Source organism: Nothobranchius furzeri, chromosome 4, assembly GCF_043380555.1.
Source record: "Nothobranchius furzeri strain GRZ-AD chromosome 4, NfurGRZ-RIMD1, whole genome shotgun sequence".
Taxonomy (NCBI): Eukaryota; Metazoa; Chordata; class Actinopteri; order Cyprinodontiformes; family Nothobranchiidae; genus Nothobranchius; species Nothobranchius furzeri.
The window spans coordinates 45536121-45559203 of record NC_091744.1 but is presented as its reverse complement, the minus strand read 5'-3'; the positions used below and the strand labels follow the sequence as shown (position 1 = coordinate 45559203).

Genomic DNA, 23083 nt, shown 5'->3' with positions numbered 1-23083 from the left:
GACCTGTCGCCACGCCACTCTTTTTTTCACAGCTCCCTATTGGATTCCTTTTACCCAATCACCAGCAATCTCTGGCAAATAGCAGCTGACAAGTTGAGGTCACTTGGTCTGCAGTACTGGCAGGTTTGAAAAAAAGGCGGGGCTTTGGGAGCATGGCGAAATTTGCCATCACGCCATGGCAATACGTTTGCCTCTCATTTCTTCAATTATCGTGACATCGCCACAAAATGTCTGGTGAGTGATCTGAGTCTGACCCCCAATAGAACTGCACAGCTGAAGTTTGTGGGCGTGGCCTATTTTCTGAAATAGCGCCCCCTAGGACCATTAAAACTGTCAGCCCCAAGCCAAGCTTTGACTGAGGATCACGAAATTTGGTACACTAATGTAGTGTCTCAGGACCTACAAAAAAGTCTCTTGGAGCCAAGTGCAAAGTCGCACAGGAGGTCGGCCATTTTGGTCCAAGTACTTGATTTAGTGGTTTTCGCACATGTTGTTTGGACCTTGATGCCCCGTCGCCCTTTTCACCGATCACCTACAAACATCTGCTATGGGCTCTTAAGACAAAGGGGAAAAAATTCAACCGTCGGATTTTAAATAAGTATCAAGGTGTGGGCGTGGCTAAGCCTCAAACTTTGACCTTTCGCCATTACATTACTTGACTTAACTCGCATGTGCATGATCAGATCGTATATCAAACGTTGTCTGTGTGATCACTGACCACATCTGAAGACAAAGATAATGTGGACAGCTGACATCACCTATGCCCCGCCCCCTGACTATTGGAAGTCTAGTTTTATGGTGAAATGCCCATATTTGTCCCCTCTAATTTAGTCAACATGACACTAAGGTCATGCACTGTCTTCATGATGTTGTAATGACCATTCAGATCTGATAGCTTTCCAGATAGGGAGGGACTTTGATGCCATGGCGAATTCTGGCGTGACGCCATGACCTTACGTTTGACTGTAACTTCCACAAACAGCCTCCGATCTGCCCGAGACATCACGTGGCTGCACCAAACACATTGATGTGGTTGTTGGTTTTAATCCCTGTAGCTCCGCCCCTTTCAGCTCACTGGTTTTAGAAAGAACACACAGTGTCTGATTAATGTCAAAATAACAGAAAACCATCTTTGTCAACCAAAGCTGACCTCACTGGGATTTTTCTGTGGTTGGTCACAACGCCCTCTAGATAAATTTAATCTACAATAACTTAAAAAAAAACGTGGTCAGAAAAGCATTAAAGTTTGTCTCTGTCATCACACCACCAGTGTGGTAAAGATAGAGTATGCCCTAGTGGTGAGACGTGTAATATAATGGTGGGCTCAGAGGGGATGCAGAGTCTCACCTCCTCAGCCCCGTTAGTGTAATTGTGAGCTTAGCTTCTTGGTGTTGTTATTCCGGCACTTAACATTTCACACTGCTGTATGTGGTTTTGTCATGGCCGCCTCCAAAAGGTTTCTGAGTGCTGTGCGAATGCAACGTGAAAATGTTCTTACTGGAAGGATGGTTCTAGGAACTTATGCAGTTGGTAAGCGCCTATAAATGCAACCTCTAACTGAACTATGTGAAAATTGTTCTTGCATGTGATCCATTTTCTCTACAGTGCAACCTACAAACTTTTAAAAGTGTAATAATTTCTACAGACAATTGGCTCTAGATAAAATATGCAGTGTAATTTACACCAATTTACACCACATTGATTTTGGTTCTCTCAAGAACAGCTCAAAGAGATTTTACGTGAATTAAAGACAGCAACATCTAGATGAATTAAAACTTGAACAACATCAACAAATAAAGTCACAAACATGCCAAAGTTGTTGTATTTTATCACACAACACTGGTAAATGTTTTTACTAGCTCAGCAAAATCAATATAGCACCATTTCCTTAAACATTGTTTGCTTTGTATGACATATGCATGATTTGATTTTTTTCACAATTTTCCACTAATATCAACATCCCATTGAAATAAATCCAATTTTTTTGATAAATTGTCTTTTTTTCCCCCCAGAAATTAAAAAACTAAAACAGAATGGTGGCTTAGCAAAAATGACAAATAGTCTCTTACAGTAGAAATTTAGAGGAGAGAAAACAATAATTAGTGACTTTGATCTCTGACATAAGTTAGATTTAAATTTAATGTTCTGATTTTTTTCCTCAGACATGTCTGAAGAAATAATCAAGGATTTAATTAGATTTTTTCAACTGTTAAATGCTATTCAAAAGGGTTTGGCTATGAAACAACACAAGTACCTTGTCTGTATTAGAAGCTTATTATTGGGCTTCTTTAGCACCAGCCTGTCTGATTACTGAAGAACCTGAGCAAGTTTAGAGGTTGGTTTATGCTTGACGCGTCCGCGAGGTCCGCACGGCTCCGCGCGGAAAAGTTGCGTCATTTTAACAACCACGCCCCTCCACCGCGTCTCCGCACGGCCCAAGATTTTCGCAACGCGCACCTCGGAAAATTTCTAACCACGCGGACGGTCGGACGCGGAAAAACATGGCGGACCGGCACGGCAGAGGTTCGTAAATACAGACATTTGTATGATTCAGCGCTCAAAGATCACCGTGATCAACATGTTGTTAATAATTCTTGGAGAGAAATAGCTCGCACTGTCGGAAAAGACGAGAACGCTGTTAAAAATGCTGAAATGCCATGTTGTAAACAGTGATTTCTACTTCTACTGTGGTGTAGTGTTGGATGCATGCCGTAGAGCTCCATGCTGCCCCGTTCAGTTTGGGAGAATATTGGCTCACCGCAGAGACGAGCCGCACAAACCATAAACACTGCGAGTTGTGAAGCGCGTTCCAGCCGCGAGCCGCATCACCGCGCGGAAAGTGAATGTGTCAAGCATAAACCAAGCTTAACCCTTCAGCCTTTATTGTAACAGCATTTCTCCACTGCGCTCATCTCCCATGAGTCCTGGATCACTCTGACGTTACCATTTGGAGGTTCGTGAGTGGCTAGACCTGCGTCAAAGTCCCACCTTCTAGTTTGATTGACAGCTGCTGTTTTCACCTCACAATCAGTTTATGCAAGATTCAAAGACCTGTGAAAAATAATGTAGATTCAGGACTTTCCCACAGAAAGAAACGTGGTTCCTAATGGCAGCATGTCAGCCACTCAGGAAGGCTCAGAGTAGAGGCTGGAAAGGTGAGCACGATCAAACCATTTTTGAGACAGGGGAGATTTGCTATATTATTGTTTGTAAAACAATGTTTTGTTCTATTGTTTTTAGATATTAGTAATGTGTTTAAAAATCACCATAAATTGTAAAAATACATAAATAAATGTTAAACTTTAGGGGTGCTAGAGATGAATTTAGGGGTGCTTCAGTACTCACAAAAGCAGGCTAGAAATGCCCATGGGTGTGATCTTATCAGTTGTCCTTGAAATCAAAATGGGTGTTTAGTTCTAGGGTGAATTGCAGCAAGTAAGATTTTAAACTTACATTTTATTGTTTTTCGCCTTTTTGAATAATAGTTTTTTCCACTGATCAACACAATTAGCAGGGCAACACAGGGATTTGAACCCTGTCCCACAAGTGGGAGACCAGACCATTGCCTTTGCTTTTTTGTGCATTTTACCAGGTAAAGCAAACCCTGCATTAAAACAGCATGTAATTAACCAGTTTAATTTTTAACATCATGCATAATTTGGTGTTGAATTGTTACATCATCAATAGTGATGAATGAGAAGCCAATTGTACAAAAGGTTTTCAGTTTAATTTCAATAAATGCCATCTTAATGCAGGAAACGAAACCTTTAGAAAGCTTTTAATTTAATAACACATTTAATTTTGATGTAAAAAAAAGACATGTTTAAAAGCTTTCCAATACATCCTAGACATTTTGCAACAAAGAAGATGACACACACACACACACACACACACACACACACACATTAAAACAATAAAATTAGTGTATTAATTGCTGATCTGGACAGAAATGTTTTTAGTTTTGATTAAAACGTGGGTGAGAGATTAATGCAGAGGACAAGGGGAAAGAGCATTCTAGAGCTGAGAGAAGGAGGGAAATGGCTAAATGTTATTTTGACTAGGTCAGTTGGGGACATGAAATTTGAAAAAAAAAAAAAAAAAAAAAAACACAGAAATGGTGAAGCATACAACAGCAGTTAGTGGTTTTTCCTACATAGGCGTGGTGCTGCACCACACCCGAAATTCTAGTGCCATGACAAATGCACGACACCAAAACGTTCCGCGCGTTATTACCCCCTTCGTTGCTCTCACGACAGCGAAATAGTTTGCGAATGTAACACTTCTCACCTATATGCATCAGAGAAATTTCAACACCCACAGTTTAAAAATCTTGCTACACTCCTGTGCGCACAATGTCCTGCAACCCCTGCTCTCACACATGGAACGCGGCAGCGAAGTTGTCCTGAGTGTGCACAACCCCTCAACAGCATCGAAACATGTACACTGCTTAAAAACAATACATCCAATATATTTCATATAGAAAAGTTCTGACAGACTATATGTACAATATATATATGTTCTATTGTCATTGCATAGATGTACAACGAAATAGATTTTGCTCTCAGTAGAGATAGCTCATGTAAGGAAAGGTAATATTAGTAAAAGTAAAGCTAAAATTGATCACACACACACACACACACACACACACACACACACACACACACACACACACACCTTTTTACATTACAAATTCTGTAGTTAGGTGTTGATCAAATCAAATGTGCTTTTTGAGGTAAACTAAAGCCGTGTAAAATAACACATGATGCCCTGATGATCACTAAAATATGTTGGAATAACAGATGCTTCTGTTATATACTTGTTGGATTTTACATAGACATGATCTATTAAAGTGCCTTTCTCGGTTGTTGGCTGTTTGACTATTTGGGCATAGCCTCTGTCAGTCAAAAGTTTTAATATTGTTGATGATTTTAAAATGTCATCATTAAAATCTCCCATTAGTACTAATGTCTCGCTTTGTACCTCCAGCCAATCAAGCAACTTTGTTAAATTTACTTTAAACAAAGAAAGGGGATACAAAGGAGGTCGATAAATGAGTCCAAGTACTATGTGTAAGTTAACAAAGTTATACACTAAACTCTCCAAGTTGACGTCTGGAGCCTGCAACATTTTAAATGCCACACCATCTGCAGTATAAAAGCCAACACCACCATGTTGTTGTTCTTGAAAAGCAATCAAAGACTCATGGGTACTAGAATAAGCTAAACCTCGTGGGCAGTTGTAAAAACTATAGCCATCAATCTGTACTGCATCTGATCTGTCTGTAGATACCCATGTTTCTGTGACAGCAATGCAATTAGGTTGCAAATGCTGTGTGCAGAAAGCTAAGTCTTTAACGTGTCGATTCAGACTTTGGACATTCATTAAAAACACAGTGAATGCAGAAGAGTTAAATCTGTCGAACTGTGAGTTTGGAGTCAAAAAAGGTGTCATATTACTAACTGCAACTGTAATGTCATCTTTACAATAGATTCGTTTTTCATCAAAGTCCTGAATTGTGAGCCCTGAAAGACTTGTTACACGGCTAAGTGCTACGTATGCTTGACCTGGTGCAAATATTTTCCTAAAACTAACAACGGCGTTTTCAAGAGTGAGTCCCTGAACTTTATGAACCGTAACCGCCCAAGCTAATTTAAGAGGAAATTGTCGACGTAATCCACCTTTAACAGTGGCTCTTTCCTCCTCGGGTTCAATAGGTGTAGATCCAGCTAAATTTGCTGACAGAGACTGGGAGGTTTTCCTCCTCTGCAAGCCGACACGATGGTCATCAAACTGAACATAAACCTTTTTAGGAAAGGTGTCATTTTCTAACATTACCATTTCTGTCAATGTACCACAAATTCCGTTTACCAAACCGTCATTGAGATCCACATTTTTACACAACATTACACGAGCACCCTTCCCCAACTGTAACACTTCTGACAAGTTAGTATTAGAAGCTCTGGCATGATTCCCTTCCAACAACTTCAGTTTGCCTGTTCTTTTATCATTAACATAATCTTTGGCTGTAATTGATATGTAATCAGGACAAACGTGACATAACTGATGGATGTTGTGATTATTTACTTGATTATTTGTTGCAAATATGTGCAATGCTGAGCTTGCCTCACCGGTTTCACACGTTTTTAAAACCTTTAAATCCTCAGGTAATAATGGTGTACCTTTTGTATGAGTTCTGATTCTATTTAGCAGTCCAGAAAACACAGCATCTTTCTGTCTAACGACTTCAGTTAACTGTACAACTTTAAATAGGCTTGACCATAAGTTGCTACCTACACCATCAGAATAGAGTGGCTTCCCTTTAACAGGAGGTAGCTGGAAGAAATCTCCAACAGCCACTACACTGACATTTCCAAAAGGTGAAAAATCACCCGTTTGTTTAATTTGACGTAATCTACCATGAACATAGGACAACAGGTTATGATCTACCATTGATATTTCATCAATAATAAGGAGCTGCAGATCACAATATTTTGTACGTAAAGAATTTAGTTTTTCTTCACCCAGAGGAGTGTACGGTAAGCGTACATCCTTTCCTATAGACAGTGTAGTGTGGATTGTTGTTGCACCTAAATTATATGCTGCAATCCCAGTAGGAGCTGCCAATACTATACATGCATTATCAGGATGTCTACAGCTTGGTGACAGTAATCTCTGCGTTTCATACTCAATTGCTCGAATTAAATGACTTTTCCCAACGCCCGCCCCGCCTGTAACAAAAACATGCAGCGGTTCAGGGTTATTACCATTAACTTTATCTACACACCACTGCCTGATTTGATTAAAAACAGAAAACTGTTTTTCATTTAAAGACCTAATCAATGCCAGACCTTCACCTCTACTCATCGTGTTTCTCTTCTCTAAATGTGCAGTTTGGTTTGAACATGGAGCCAAATCTGGGATTACTTCTGCCTCGTCACTTACTGTCGGTTCTGATTCTTTCAGTATTTCAACACACTCCAAACGTTCCATTTCAACTGCCGGACACAACTCACACCATGCATCTTCTAACATTACATCACCGACTAGATTATTCACAGCATCCAAATGATCAGATTCTAACTCAAATTTACTCCGATTTAAATCTACAACAGCCTTTACAGAGTGGTTTGTTCCATCAAAAAATCTAATTAAACCAGTTCTGTAAAATTCCTCAAAAGTTTCACAGTTAAGCTTAAGTTGACTATCATGGCGGTACGGTAAAAACAACTGCAACATGCTTTGAAAAAATTTCTCTGGGTCTTTGGTTTCAGAGAAACGCGCGTAACGAACAACCGCTGGTTTAGTCCGAGTTCTTTTTGTAACAAATCCTAAATCATTACTTAACTTTATAGGATTTCTACATTTTTCGTTTTTACTCAAAACACGATATTCTGATGCAAACGTAGCCAGGCACATATCATTGAACACATCATCATTTGGCCTCTTCTTATAACGATCAACTAATCCGGTCATCCACATGTCATCTGAAGTAAGATCCTGTGATGCTGCTTTTTGCCTCAAAACAGAAATAGGCAAACTCATTTTCACTATATTATCACCGGTGGGAACAAACACAACTTTCCTAGAACACTCCTTTAGATGCATGTTAGTTAGCCTGTAGACTGCTTCCTGCGCACAAACATCCCGATTATGAAGATAAACATTGCCAAGACTCTTCAAGGCCTCTTTTGCACTAAGATTACCATCTTTGGCTGCTTCTCTTTGAGAATTAGCAAGCAGAAGGCCAATTTCCCGTTCACTTTTAGACATGTATGATATTATGTATACACAGCACGCATAAGCATCGACGCAATACTGGATATCAAGATTAGCATTCCAAGCTTTTAACAGCAACTTGCTATACTGATTAATCCAGATTTCATTAACTTCCCTTTTCAAAACAACATGTGTATTTCGACTAAATCGTTTATATGCCATTTCAAATAGTTCCTGACTGATACCTAGGCCCTGAAACAGACCTTCTACACTGTTATATGGACAGTCTTCACTAGAAATAGCAGTCTTCACTTTAGTTAAAATGGCACTTGCTACTTCTTTGTCCATTTCCTGTTTACGACCTTTATCTTGAGACGCACAGGCACACTGTACAGTGCTATCTGTTTTATCACACTTGCAACTCTTCACTGCATCTTGATACTTTTCACCGCGGCTAATAAAAGTTCTAACAGATGCGGGTCGTGGAAAATTAAAACGACAAACAGTTTTTTTCTTTCTACAAGTCTTTGAATGCCGTTTGGAGTGCTGCTGGACAGATGAGACAACTTCATGTAGTGAATCGTCTTCAGAAGGAAGTTCACATGTCACATATTCATCAACAAATGCAATGACCTCCTCATCTGTGTTCTTATCTAAAATGGGAGCACCAGAAACCCAGAAAAGGCAATGACAGTGAGGAGAACCACGCTGCTGGAACTCAACACGATAATAATAATCTTCTATTTTACCAATGGGATTGGCAGGAGACATTAGCACTTCCCTTAAGAAGACATGCCATCTAAAATCAAACATTCGGGCAGCAGTTACTGGATTCCTACGTAGGAGGTCACATTTATCAGCCCACTCCAGCTGTTCCACTGTCTCTGTTCTGCCTTCCTGTTTCAAAATACTATAAAGAAGGTTAGTCCACCTCAAATCTGCCGACGAAAATGATGCGAACCAAGTAGGTTTGCCCAACATTTTTACACAGGCCAGGAGGTCTCGCTGTGCAGATTGCCAAAAAGCAGGTGTGCCGCGAATTGGTTTAAGAAACCGGTAGCCATCATCAAACTCTAACAGCTTATTCAAAGAATCCTGATCCTGTATCAAATTACCCAACTTCTGAGATTCACCGCTTTTACCTTTACGCAAAGCTATAGAAACTTTGGACACAACTTGCTCTAGTTCAGACATGTACTGTGCAAAAAATATATATTCTACATTGTTAGCAAATCGACCATCGACATGAAGAAGCCTGTTGTTGAAATACCGATTCAGAGTCAAACGAAATTGTCTGCTTTCATAGTAAGTATTCGATCCTGAAGGAAACAAGACGGGAAAACATTTTGCTTCATTTGTAAAATCTGAAAGCAATTTCACTGGATTGTTACCTTCACCTGGAGCTAAATTTAATATGTTATCCACATACTGGTCCAATGCTTCTTGTCCTATATCTACTGGCATGAGACAGGTGTCCTGAAACATACAGTGCTGTTGTCTGTCATGCAATAACTCATCTTCTCCATCTATGCAAGTATCTTCATCTTTACTAGAACCACTATCGTCTTCCAAGACCGATGACTCATCTTCCTGAGTAAAAGTGTTAATCCAAGACTCATTGAACTCTACATCTTTGTAATGCAAATTATGATGTTTTAAATACTGAAGAGCTTCCTGAACATGCTGTGTGTCAACATACTGATAATCATAGTGTCCTTTATATGTCAATTTACGCTTTAACTTTACAGGTAATAAAGACCCCTCCATGTTGGTACGTGGTAACAAACTGCACGTTTCCACTATATTTGCAGGAACACAACATATCGGGCCATGAACCCCATTCTGACCACCTTTGGGCAGAGCCAACATTTTCATAAATGGTATATTCATCGCTATTAAATGTTGCTCTAATGTATTTAAACATGCCAGTTGAGGTGGGATGGGATCAACAGTCAGCCTGTTGATTGAACTTTCTGGGGGTATCTGACATTTACTAATTTTATAATGACACGTGTAACAGATGTACAGTTTATTTCTACATACATTCAATTTGCAAGGTAATCTACACGCATCATTGCATTTGTGTAGATGATTGTCACTTATACATTTATCTGCTATAAGTGACATTTCTTTGGTTTTTCTATAGTATTCTTGATTAAAATTTAAGACCTGATGTCTAAACAACAACCGTGAGCAGACACAACACACAAAATCAGGTCCATCTTTCACCTTCTCTAAAAACTGATCTACAACAAAATCAAAGTTTTGTGAATTTACTTTAATCAGCATTCTTTTATGCTGGATACTTTCTATTAAACATGTCTTATGTTTAACATTAAGGTATTTCTTTCTACTCAACTCTTTCATTTTGTCTTGATGAGCCAAATTATGATGGTAGTTGAAAACGGCCCTCCGTCTAACTTTGTCTTTGTGAGCCAAATTATGATGGTAGTTGAAAATGGCCCTCCGTTTAACTTTGTCTTTGTGAGCCAAATTATGATGGTAGTTGAAAATGGCCCTGCGTTTAACTTTGTCTTTGTGAGCCAAATTATGATGGTAGTTGAAAATGGACCTATGTTTGGCCCTCTGTTTAACTTTGTCTTTGTGAGTCAAATTATGATGGTAGTTGAAAATGGACCTATGTTTGGCCCTCTGTTTAACTTTGTCTTTGTGAGTCAAATTATGATGGCAGTTGAAAATGGACCTATGTTTGGCCCTCTGTTTAACTTTGTCTTTGTGAGTCAAATTATGATGGTAGTTGAAAATGGACCTATGTTTGGCCGTCTGTTTAACTTTGTCTTTGTGAGTCAAATTATGATGGTAGTTGAAAACGGCCCTCTGTTTAACTTTGAATTTGTGAGCCAAATTATGATGGTAGTTGAAAACGGCCCTCTGTTTAACTTTGTCTTTGTGAGCCAAATTATGATGGTAGTTGAAAACGGCCCTCTGTTTAACTTTGTCTTTGTGAGCCAAATTATGATGGTAGTTGAAAACGGCCCTCTGTTTAACTTTGTCTTTGTGAGCCAAATTATGATGGTAGTTGAAAATGGACCTATGTTTGGCCCTCTGTTTAACTTTCTCTTTCTTAGACAAGTTGCAATGGTAGTTAAACAAAGCCATCTTTTTCACTTTCTCATTATGTGCAAGAAGAAATTTGTATTTAAATTTGGTCGTGCTGATCTTTTTCATTCTGTAAGCAACATGTTCCTTGTATGCATTTTTCTTCTGACTTTTTATTTTGTCTTTAACTGCACTTATCGTTTTATAATTAGAGGCTTCTGCATGAGCCTTATTTTGCTTTAAATATCTGGAAAAACTCTTCCTCGTTTTTACCTTTTCCATGTTTGGGTCAGCATTTACCTGCATCATAGTTGACCTGCATTTGTTTACGTTGTCTGACAAAGAATCAACTTTACAAAACCCAAAGCATGTTTCTTTATTACCCAGTCTTATGCAAATAATGGGTTCAAAATGATTATTACAGTTTGACAAATATAGTCCCTCAGTGACGAAATTACCAGCTTGAGAACTATATTTGACCCACTCTGTGCCATTGTTGATAAATATGGGTATCCCTAAAACACTGGCTGTAGTTCTAAATTCTACATCTGTAGCACAGTGACCGACATAATTCATCTGTGACTTTTTTATGTATTCTGACACAGAAGCATGTTCTTTTCCCAGAAACTTCTCACACTCTTCAGCATTTTTGGACATATAAGAAACAACAGCGAGTCTGATCTTACGATGGCCCTTCTGTGACCCACTAATTACATGAGCTACAGCTCTAAAAAAACTGTTACCATCTTCAATAATATGTTCTGTCTTACACACATTTCCTAAAGGCCCACCTGATGTGGACTCTTGGGAATTGTGTTTCTCAAAATCAATTTTCAACCGATTACACAGAGTTTTACAAAAATCTGCAGACATAGGAGTAAATAAAGTATTTGAATGAACACCAACACCATCTGTATCTATGGAACTCGGCTCAAGCGTCACAGTTTCTACTGAACATTTTAAATGTTCTGTAGCAGCATGTCGAGTATTGTATCTACCAGAAACACTATCTACAGGGCCACAATAACCATAACAAGTTCCTGTGTTAGGTTGTTTTACACAAACCACTGTCTCATAATGGTTACCATTACTATTCTCCAAATAAACAGCCTGCTGTGAAAAGATGCTGTTGGAAGTATATTTAAGCCATTTATCATTACAGTAAGTAAATATGTTAATGCCAAAATAATCAGCAGCAGCTTGAATTTCCACTTCAGTTGCCCAACTGCCAACGTACTGCATCCTGGATGAGGTGAGGTACTGCGAAACTGAGGAATACTCACTTCTTAAAATGGTTTGATACGTTTGAGGATTCTTTTTTAACTGATTGACCAAAGCAAGACGGATTTTTCTATGATATTCCTGGGTGCTATAAACAGCTTGACTAAGTGCTCTAAAAAAACAGTTTCCATCTGCCACTATTGATTGATTCATGCATGGTACACCCAATTCACCAATCACACGAGATGATTCATCAACCATTGCCGACTTCACATTCAGACGTTTACTCAACACCTGTGACACGTCTCTAGAAATGGGATTGAAATGAAAATCTTTAGTGCTAACATCACTAACAAAAACAACAGGGTTTATGTCGGTGTCATCTGTCTGTAACTTTTTTGGTTCCGAGAGTGGAAATGACTCTTCACGCCTAACCTCCTTTCCTGTTGTTGGAGGCAACCTTGTTTGTTCAGAAACATTTTTTAATGTGTCCATCTGAACAATGTTAACTCCACTAATCTCAAATAACTTCTGAGTTCCATTTAATTTACTGGCAAACCTCAGAATATATCTAAAAACATTGTCAAGACTACTAAAATATAGAATTACACTTTTACCGTTTGGGTCAACCATTCCATCTGCAGAACGAGCATGTGAATCAACAATAGCATAATGTCCATCTTCACTAAGTAAAGCGCAAGTATTGTCTCCAAGTGTAATAAAACATGTTTCATATTGTGTACACATCTTATTCAAACAATCCCAAAGACTAGTGTACACTCCAGCATTTATAAGTTCGCCTTCAACGATATCTACATTTCCACAAACAAAATCCCCATAATTCAACTTAAAAGTCTGTTTGCCCATAACGATTTCCTTTGGCAATTCTGGAACAGAAAGAAACACATTCCCAGCACTTATTAGATTACTGTCACGTAAATATGTGTACAGCTCATCGCCCAAAACAACAACATTGTCTAACATGGCAAAATCCCATGAAAAAACACTTTGTATGTTGTGCTTAGTTAAAGCAACAAGACTTATTGCTGCACACTGAACGCCGCCATATTTAAAACGCCCATCGCTCTGATTAAATGATCCTGTAAGTGAGCTTAAAATTGTATCATTGTTTACAATACTGTTGTCATCATCAACGTTAACCACACTTGTGCTACATGAAGGAACAGGAGATGATTCAACCATCGCAGACTTCACATTCAGACATTTACTCAATGCCTGTGACACGTCTGTAGAAACGGGACTGAAATGAAAATCTTTAGTACTAGCATCACTAACAAAAATAACAGGGTTTATGTCAATGTCATCTGTTTGTTCAGATACATGTTTAAATGTGTCCATCTGAACAATATCCACTCCAGTGATCTCAAATAACCTCTGAGATCCCACCAGTTCACTAGCAAACCTCTGAAAATGTTGAAAAACATTATCAAGGTTCGCAAAGTACAGAACTACACTCTGTCCTGTCGGGTCTACCATGCCGTCTGCGGAGCGTGCATGGGAATCTACTACAGCATAACGTCCATTATCACAAATGATAGCACAAGTATTGCCACTTAATGTCATAATGCAAGTTTCATGCTGTGTGCACATCTTCTTCAATCCATCCAGGAGAGGAGTGTACACACCAGCATCTATTAACTCGCCTTCAGCTACATCTACATCTCCTAAAACGAAATCCCCATAAACAAGCTTAAAACGCTGTTCTTCCATGTCAATTTCCTTTGGCAAGTCTGGAACAGAGAGAAACTCATGTCCACCTCTAATCTTCTTGTTGTCGCGAAAATCTGTGTACAGCTCATCTCCTAACTCAACAACATTATCCAACACGGCAAAATCCCAAGAGAAAACACTCTTCTGTTTGTGCTTTGTTAAAGCAACAACAGTAATAGCTGCACACTGAACTCCCCCATATTTAAAACGCCCATCTCCCTGGTGAAATGATCCTAGGACAGAGTCTAAAACTGTATCATTGTTGTGTAAAATTGTTTTATCTTTATCAAAATTATTTACAACAGGATTTTGAACAGTTGTCTCTGGAACTAGAGACGACAGCAAAACCTGTGAACGCACGCAAGAAGGGGTGTTAGCAGACTGACCTCTGGGTGATGCATGCGCATGATGGCCAGAAGGAAGCATCACAGCATGGGCAGCAACAGACCCAGAGACAGACCCAGGACAACCAGATGCCTCCTGATGGTGGGGTGAAGGCGGCTGGTCACAGTCCAACACCTATACAGAAGAAATTAAAGGTCAATACATCGTCAATAAAGATTAGTTTAGATTTTATGTTTGAAACACACGCTTCTTACCTCCTTCCTAGACCGAACAGACTCCACCTCTGCAAGAGGATTTATGCAAGGTGTGGATGCAACCTATAATTCAAGAACAACAACGGTGAAGAAAAATAACACCACAATGTATTTGTATGCCAGATAATTTAATGAATCAACCTCCTGCTGGACACGCCTAGCTGCTTTCTTAAAATGTCGCACAGATGTAGTCTACAAACAGAAAATAATACGGTTAAGTACAATATTTTCAAATATACCATACAGACAGCCCATATTACAAGCACCAGGAACAACATTACACTTTACATTAAAAGATAATAATAAACTTTTGCTTTAAAGCTACTTGTATATCTGTGGGACCATCCGCTGGAGCAATCGTGTCCATGGCAGCCAGAATTGAAGGTGAGAACCTAACGGGATTCAGGGGGATGAAACACTCCTTCAAGGCCACTGAAGTGTCATCAGCCTATTGAAGAAAATTCACCACATATTATCATCTAATCAAAATTCTTTGAAAAAGATCAATCAAAAACATTCACAAACCTTAGAAACAACCACTCGTTTCTTGGGGGAATTAGAAGTCTTTTCAAATTCCCCTGAATGGTTCCTCTGCAATGGTAAATAAAAGAAAACACATTTAGAAGCATTACTGGCCCAGTTGCCTAAAATTATAAACATTTTACAATATTTATACTTTATAAAGTCTCTCACCTTCCCGCTAGGTCTCACAAACGTCCATTCGGAAGGGCGTGGAGGTGGAATGCGTTCCACACCCTTCACAACCACACGGGGCACAATACTCGCTTTCTGCGGACGAGACACCTGGTGCTGCACCAGTGGCTTTGGTGCGTGTGTCTCCAAGAACTGATAGGAGGCATTCCACATCAGTTGCGTGAGTATAGGCATCCCGTGATTATCACTGAGGTGGATCTGCAACCACAAACACGAACAAAAGAAAATACAAATTTATCATCTCAAACTTAAGAACCTTTACCTTGTTTTCTTCCAAGCAATATACTTACACCATCACGGCACCACAGTTTAAGACGGTACCTGGGTAGGTGATCGTGGATCGGCACATAACTTACACCTTCGAAGCAGAAAGAAAAAATTCATGTAAAGTTATACATTGTGATTGTTTGATACCTAAGAGTAAATAGCAATAACGCTTGTCGTTAATACTACCGTTTCATCTAATTATGTTGCAACTTACCAAGCTTAGCCGATCTGCGGTGGTACTCCTGCTGAAACAGGTCTTGACGCTCCCAGGAACCAACTAAACGGGGAATCATGGAGGTACAGAAAACCTAAAAAAAAAAAAAAGAAGAAAGAATACAATTATTTTTAAAGATGTACGTTTACTGTCATTTCTCATACCTTCAAAATTACACAAATCAGCCTCTCACCTTAGGCCAGCGACTGAGAACAGCCAAAAGGTACCGCTCAAATGCATCCCCTGCCTCTTCAACTGTTCTGCTGGCCGTAAGGTTGTTAGAAGGAGCCATGACGCAAACAGCATCAGGCTCCCGAGGTAACACAGCCTGTGAAACCTCAAGGCGCAGAAGATCTGCACAAGCTCCTGGAGTGGACATCACACCAAAAGCGAGGCCGCCAACCGGCATAGGGACTATGCCGTCTGCCACGGACCTCAAGTGGGAGTCCCCAACAAGTAGGATGAACTAAATTAGAAAAATTAATAAATACATTTCAATATAAAACAATCTGTATTTCTATGACATTTCATACAAACGGCAATGCAATATGCTTTTCAGGAAGAAAGAGATCACATTAAACAGTCAAAGTTTACAAACAATAAAACATGAAATGGTAAAACTAATCACAGAATACACCAACATAAATACAAATAAAGATATGTAAAAATAACTGAGCAGCTTAAGTTCTAAATCACAGATTGAGAAGCACCGACTAAAAAGGAAGATGAACACAACTAGGTTTTCTATTAAGATTCAAAAGTTGGTAGACTTGAGGCACATGTCAAAAAGAAGCCGATTCAGTCTGTTTGCAGCACTGTAACTGATAGCGGCTTCAACACCATCTGATCGTTTCCTTAGAATCCCAGAGTACTGCTAGATAGTATTGGAAGAAAATCTATATTTATATTTTAAATATTTGTGGACATTACACTCACTTTCTTCTCAGGAATCTCATCTGGAAGGACCAACTTGTGAGCTTTGTTAGAAATCACACTGGTCGGCCAACGACGAACTCGATGACGAAAGCCAGTTCCAGAAACTTACAAAACAAAAACACACACAAAAATTAACAATCTTTTTGGCTAATAATTTTTCATCTTACATAAATACAGTATAGATTAAATGAATTGCAAAACACTACAATATTTTGTTCTGCGAAATAATACTGCAATACATACAATTAGCATCATCATTGCTGTGCGTTGGAATCCCGATACGAATAGGCGGAGCTGGACGATTGCTGCGCTTAGCAGCATCCGCCTTGCGTTTGGACTCTTTGCCAGGCATAGTGAATGCTGTTTGAAACATAAAATACATGACAGCACTATTAGAAAAGCAACACAAACACTATGGATTTCTATGTTATCATGTGTCTGTACTCAGTAAAGACAGAATTAGACTCACTCACTCACACCTTTTAGAATCTTATGCAACCATCAATTTGCTAAACTTATATAAATGTAAAAACAATCCTAAATTTTAAAGAGCAAGTCACCCATGACCACATTCTTACTCAACTCCCACTTCCTGTTTGAAAAATGCAACAAATGCTGTTGTCTAGCAGACAGAGAGGGTAGAGCCACAAACAAATACACACACTCACAACATTGTGACATCATAATCTACCATCTAACATCACTGTGTACCTCTTAGTCAATAGCTATGACAGATTTAAATTCAAATGCAGTGCAGAGTTTTTATCTGACAACGGCACAACACTGACAGTTTTAGGCAGAAAATTAAAATCTTAACTAAAATGCACTAAAGTGCAGAACTATTGACTGCGCATTTCTGTAGCACGATTAGACACACATTTATATAGTTTATCAGAAAAAAAGTTGATTTGGGGGCAACTTGCTCTTTAAATGAGTTAATCACAGTATAATCTAATTTAAAGGATAAAAATTCATAACTTGTGTGTGACATCTATGACAAAATACATTAACATAATTATTACTACTTTACTGATAACCCCTGAACAAGGAATCATAATATAAAAATGAAAATATCTAATCAAACCCCAAGAATGAAGTTTTAAATCATGCTAAATTTCAAACTATTGTTTAAAAATATCAAAAGTTATTAAATGTCAAGTTTGATTAGTACTTACTTGCACTTATGAAAGTGCACATACACCTGCTGTATTTTATATAGAATGCTTAGACTAATTTAAATAGTCAGCAATACATGTACTAAAAAACATTTATTTATAACTGCATTGTATGAAATATTCAGTCACAACATATTTTTTAATTTAGTCTTAAACAATGCAACTTTAATAGTTTAAACACCCCATTGTTATCAGTCAAACTTTTGAATAGTCTTATGGTATTTACATTATTTTACTTAATCTCAGTTTAGCTTTAAGTACTGTAACTTTTAATAACGTTTTACTTATTTCTACATTAAACTTCGCATGACTAAAAATAAACTCACAATATTACATTATTTTTATTATAATTTTTCCCCCGTGTCCTGTCTGGCTGTGAAGCAAACAGAATTGATGTCTGAATGTTGGTGAAAAGCCTTACAGATTTACTCTCAGGTGGAGCATCAAAGCTAATGTCACGTCTGATACTTTAAACTTTATTGCTTTTGAATAATTTGTCATTCCGACCAGACACGGAATCAGAGGTGAAAGATAAAGACAAAGACAAAAGGTGGGGGGAGAAAAAGGGGGTGGGGGTCCACAAAAATAAACAATAATGAACAAGAGTCTGCTTCTAGGCCTGCAGAAAGAGAGAGAAAAAATGGGACACACAACAACACAACAGGAGCAAGCCATCACTGTGTCAACTTGAAGAAATACAATCACACGATAATAATAAATCATAGTGCATTTAGTGGCAACGACAGCGTTAAGACATGTGTGGAACGTGCCCAACCCCATACTTATGAGAGCACCGTGTGAGCACTTGTGTGTGTACACGCGCTTGTTTATGTAAGATTTCTCTATAAAAGCATCCAATAGAGAGCGTGAGGGGCCACAGATCTGCCCCCAAAGATGTGTAGGAGACTAAGAGAGCTCCAAGTCCCAGAGATCCAGCCGCTGCCCCAGAACACAAAACCGTCAGACAGCAGAGCGCTGCTCACAACAGGTGACAACAGCCGGTACCAGTCGCTCGTGTACGTCAAAGCTCTTTCATAAGATGATAATCAATAAAACGATTTATATAAAGTGGATCCAGAAGCTGTAGCCCGTCTCTGCCTACAATATTTTGATATTTTACACCCTGTTGGTGGTTTTACTGAGCAGGTGCCACTTTTGTCATACGTTTCTTTTTAAAAAACATGTTTAGACTTCAGAATACAAATCCAGGCTCTGTCACGTTTGATTGTTGTAATTAAACTTTGTAGGTGGGGAAGGTCAGAAAAGGATCCGATCATTTTATTTTTCCCTCATTTATAGTGACAGAGATAATGGCGCAGTGCGCCTGCCTCTGGTGTTAATCAAGTTTAATTTGATCTATTTTCACAAGAAAACAGAACAGTTAAAAGCAGGGCTTGTGTTGACCGGACAGTTCCCGTATTTGGCCATTTATTTTGACGGAGAAAGAAAGAATTACTCCGACGCACGCAGACGAACTGACACTTTATTCGTTTCGCAAATCGCAGATGTTGCTAAATCACTCAAGAAAAGATTCCCTTCTGAACATCTGAGCTGGACACCGCTCAGTGCAGCTCACTGTCAGCATGTACATAAGGTGCACAGCGAGCTGAAGATGTGGAGAGGGGCTTGGAGATCGTTGCAGAACCATGCAGGAAGATTCCTTCCACTGAAGCGAGAGTTTTCCAAACCCGGTTTCTCAGAGAGACTTCTCACAGAAAATGTTCCCTGATGATGAAACTTTGGCTGAATTGTGCTTGTTCCCAGTGGCGGTTCTACATGGAATTACTCCCCGGGCAAGTCCCCCTTTGAGGTATCCGTGTCATACATCAACTTTTTGTAAACCAACTCTGTTTTTTAAGCGGAAGTATTATTTGACCAATCAAATGTAGCCCTTCTGATATGCAGCCAATCAGACGGGTCCGTTCACGTAATACGCCCGCCCCCTACGTAGACCCTTACCCCAAAATTCCACTATCTCTGCTCTGCCCCCCGCTTTCCACTGCCGCTCGCTTCCCTTGTTCGTCATGCTGGCTCAGATTAACGAACTCACTTTGTGCTGAGGTTTCTGTAATCAGTGTTGCTTTCAAACGTGAACGTGAGTCCGCTCGGTGTCATTAAGCAGCTGATAATAACGGGGTTGACTCCGACACGTGCCTGTGAACCAACCCACCGTTAGCCCCAGGCTCCAGTTAGCTTCCAGCTAAAAGGCTACAGCACTCTCCTCCCAGTCCCACCCTGCTAAAGAGGGCCTGGAAAAGTTCCCCCACACATCAAAGTGATTTTTCATTTATGATCTTTTATAACCTTGTTAATCAGGATAGTTGATTTGCTGCTGCACATACACTGTCAGTCAGAAGCTCTGCTAGCCGGTTATCTTAGAGGAGCTAGTTCAATTTGTTAGCTTGTTATCAGAGTCATAGTTGCAGTTTCATCATCTGAGCTGCTTTTTGAGATCCAGGTAAACTTGTTCAATTTGGGGTTAAAAACAAACGTTTTCACATATTTTCCATGTAGTTTTTTGCCAGTTCCTCTTCTGAAAGGTAGACAATTGTTTTTCTCTTTCCCTCAGAAAATCTTAATATTCTCCTAGTTTGGCCCAGCACAGTTCACTTCCCAATTACAGCAACAGCCTTATATCATAACCACATAAGTGGAGAAAATGTTCAGTAGCAATGAGAGAATTTGCTGTTGCATTTAAGTGATGTTAACTATTATTTAACATTTAAACTTATTTTCTGTTTTTTTTTTATTTATTCAAAAACCCTGGTAAGGGATGTTTTCCTGTATTTGGAGCATCAGAAAAAGTTTTATGGTGGAGGTGATGTTTTAAAGTCACTGAGAAACTGCCTGCATGCAGTTTGTTGTTTTGCTGCTAATACAGTAGCAGGTGCAGCTGCATATTTTTTCAATAAAAATGGTATGCTGTAATGGAATTCATGCATTAGTTTTTGTTTGCTTTGAACCCAGAGCAGACGTCACACACCAGACGACATCAACACTGCATACTTTAGTATTTGTTCATCTATCGTGAGTAATATCGGTATTGCAAAATTAAGCACTGTTATCGAATATCGCAGGTTTCCCTAATATCGTGCAGCCCTACTAAATAGCAAAATTATTTCACACATAACAAACTAAAGATAATCACTACAGCATTACACTTAGAACAGAAAACACAAACTAAAATTAAAACCTAACCTTGATGCAAAGTCATCAATAATGTCAACATATGAAATCTGCTCCCCTACTGAGTGATTGATACTAATCAGAGCCAGGTTAGTCAGCCGCCCCTGAAACATAGGTGACCTCAGGTATGACTTGATCAAGTTTTGAAAAGCTCCTCTCAGCTTGAGCCACAGTGACTGGCAGAGCAGTCCAAAAGTTGGGTTAGATCTCCAATAGATCTTTATCATGATCCCTACCACCCACAAATGAGTTTCTGGCTACGCTAATGGTGACTTTTGACAGAATTCTCTGAGCTCTGCAGCCATTACACTTTTCACCTCGCGCACCCCCTAGCGGCAGCTCGCGCACGCACCACACTTTGGGAATCCCTGATCTACACGACTGAAGGAAGAAATGACGTAGCAGCTGACCGCCATCTTAGATGGGTACCCACTCACATCATTGAAGTTAAAAAACCCACCCAAAATGACGGAAACAGCGCCATGTTTAATGGGAAGCCATTCAACACATTGCATTCGTTAGACGGACAAGTTCCCTTGCATTTGAAGACTGAAACACCCACCCAAAATGGCGGATGGGCCATTGCTTCTCAAACGCACATGTAGCATTTACGTCTTTATTGCTATGCAGAAAAATGTTCAAGTATTGACTATTAAATAAAACGTGACAAAAATGACCCACAAAACGAATATGTCTACAACTTTGTAACATACTTCAGCAATCAATATTGAAACCGTTACATTCTTCTGCGTCAGTGCGGAGACACACGGAGCACTTACGCAGTCAATGGACAGAAATCACAACCGCTCAACAGGAAAAGGAGCAAGCACACCTTCCGTTATTTCACAATAAATCGATAACAAAAAGCGTTATTTTTTGTTTCATATGCACAGGTTTAACAACTTTTAACAACTATCAATGGCGGTTGAACTTTAAATGCACAAAATAAGCCATAAACACAGTTTCCACTATCAAAGTAGTCACACTTTGTGGATCCAAACACTGCTGATCTCTCAACAAAAAAGATAGGCAGATTAGCGCACTGAGCAAACACTTTCACTCTCTGTGTAACTGAATCCACACCATCCAACCAGTTAGCTTTACTCGGTTCCAAATTAAATCACAGGGATAATAAAACTGCTTGCTTAAAGATCTGCACAAGAAATTATTTATCAAAGCATTCATTACTCACCATGACAAGAAGTTATTTATCAAAGCATTCATTACTCACCATGACAAGAAGTGAACAAGATGAAAACAACTAAAAATGCTTAAAAATAAACAAACATACTAAAACAAACGACAGAGAACAAGAAACGCAACAGATAAAGATCCAAACAAACGTACGTGTGCACTCTGAGAAGTCTTACTAAAAAAGACGTTAGATGCAGTTCAAATGACACATATATAGCCAAACTGTGAGCCAATCGGCGGGATGGAAAACATCACGTGGAAAAAAACTCCCAATTAGATTGAAGTTTATTCAACACACAATGTACTATCGTCCAATCAGTAAGCCAGACTCGGAAATTTCAAAATAAACCAATCAGTTTCTTGAACGACAGACCACGTTACATCCATGTATGGTTTCGGTTTTACATGAGACCGCCCCCTCACGAAGCCGAAGATACGTGGACTCAGCTTTGATGATGATGGGCAATAGAGCTACCGCCAAAGGCTTTCGTTAGTGCTCGGTAGAACTCGGAGATTCTCGACTCCAGCACGTTTTTGGCCGTCACTCCTCACGGCCATCACGCAGACGTAACAAACATGGACGCCAGTGCGCCTACAACCAGCAGCAGCATGGATACCGGATCTCAGCAGCCAATGAATTCAGTTCGGTCTCTTCTCCAATATCCGTTCAAGAGGAGAACTATGGTGGAAAAACTTAATATCAAAGAGCTTGGACCAGATCAGCCCGACGTAAAGATAAGCCAGCAGGAGGAGGAGAGAGGTAAACTGTACACACGAGGCTTCGGGAAGGCTTGGCTAGCTGGATGCAATCACGCTAATGCGTTATTTTGCTTTCCAAACGACTGTGACAGATGAGGCATGGATTGAGTCAGGAGTTACGGACATGAAACATTTTTCTGAGAAGGTGAAGAAACATGAGTTATCCCGGTCACACATGGACAACACGGTGAAGCTAGCTATGCTAGGCAGAGCTAACATAGCCATGCAGATAGAGACGAGGGACGCAGGCTTGCAGTGAATAAACACAATGAAGAAGTGGATCAGAACCGGCACATTTTGTCCAAGAGAGA

The 23083-nt window shown here is 39.4% G+C and overlaps 1 protein-coding gene across 2 annotated transcripts; it reads right to left on the bottom strand.

The window, feature by feature from the left end:
* Positions 1-2532: 2532 nt before the first annotated feature.
* LOC129160602 (uncharacterized) lies at positions 2533-22181 on the bottom strand. 2 transcript variants are annotated; one of them, XM_054737491.2, is made up of 12 exons: positions 22051-22181; positions 16702-16818; positions 16459-16562; positions 15716-15988; positions 15523-15616; positions 15332-15399; positions 15021-15239; positions 14853-14918; positions 14653-14775; positions 14469-14519; positions 14328-14390; positions 2533-14247 (listed from the first exon to the last, which is right to left on the bottom strand). In XM_054737491.2, exons 2-12 carry the CDS (start codon positions 16808-16810, stop codon positions 4738-4740), a joined length of 10680 nt encoding a protein of 3559 aa, XP_054593466.1. In that variant the 5' UTR covers positions 16811-16818; positions 22051-22181; the 3' UTR covers positions 2533-4737. The 2 variants fall into 2 exon arrangements, with proteins under 2 accessions (XP_054593466.1, XP_054593465.1); XM_054737490.2 differs by lacking the exon at positions 22051-22181 and having other exon boundaries at positions 16702-17621.
* Positions 22182-23083: the final 902 nt, after the last annotated feature.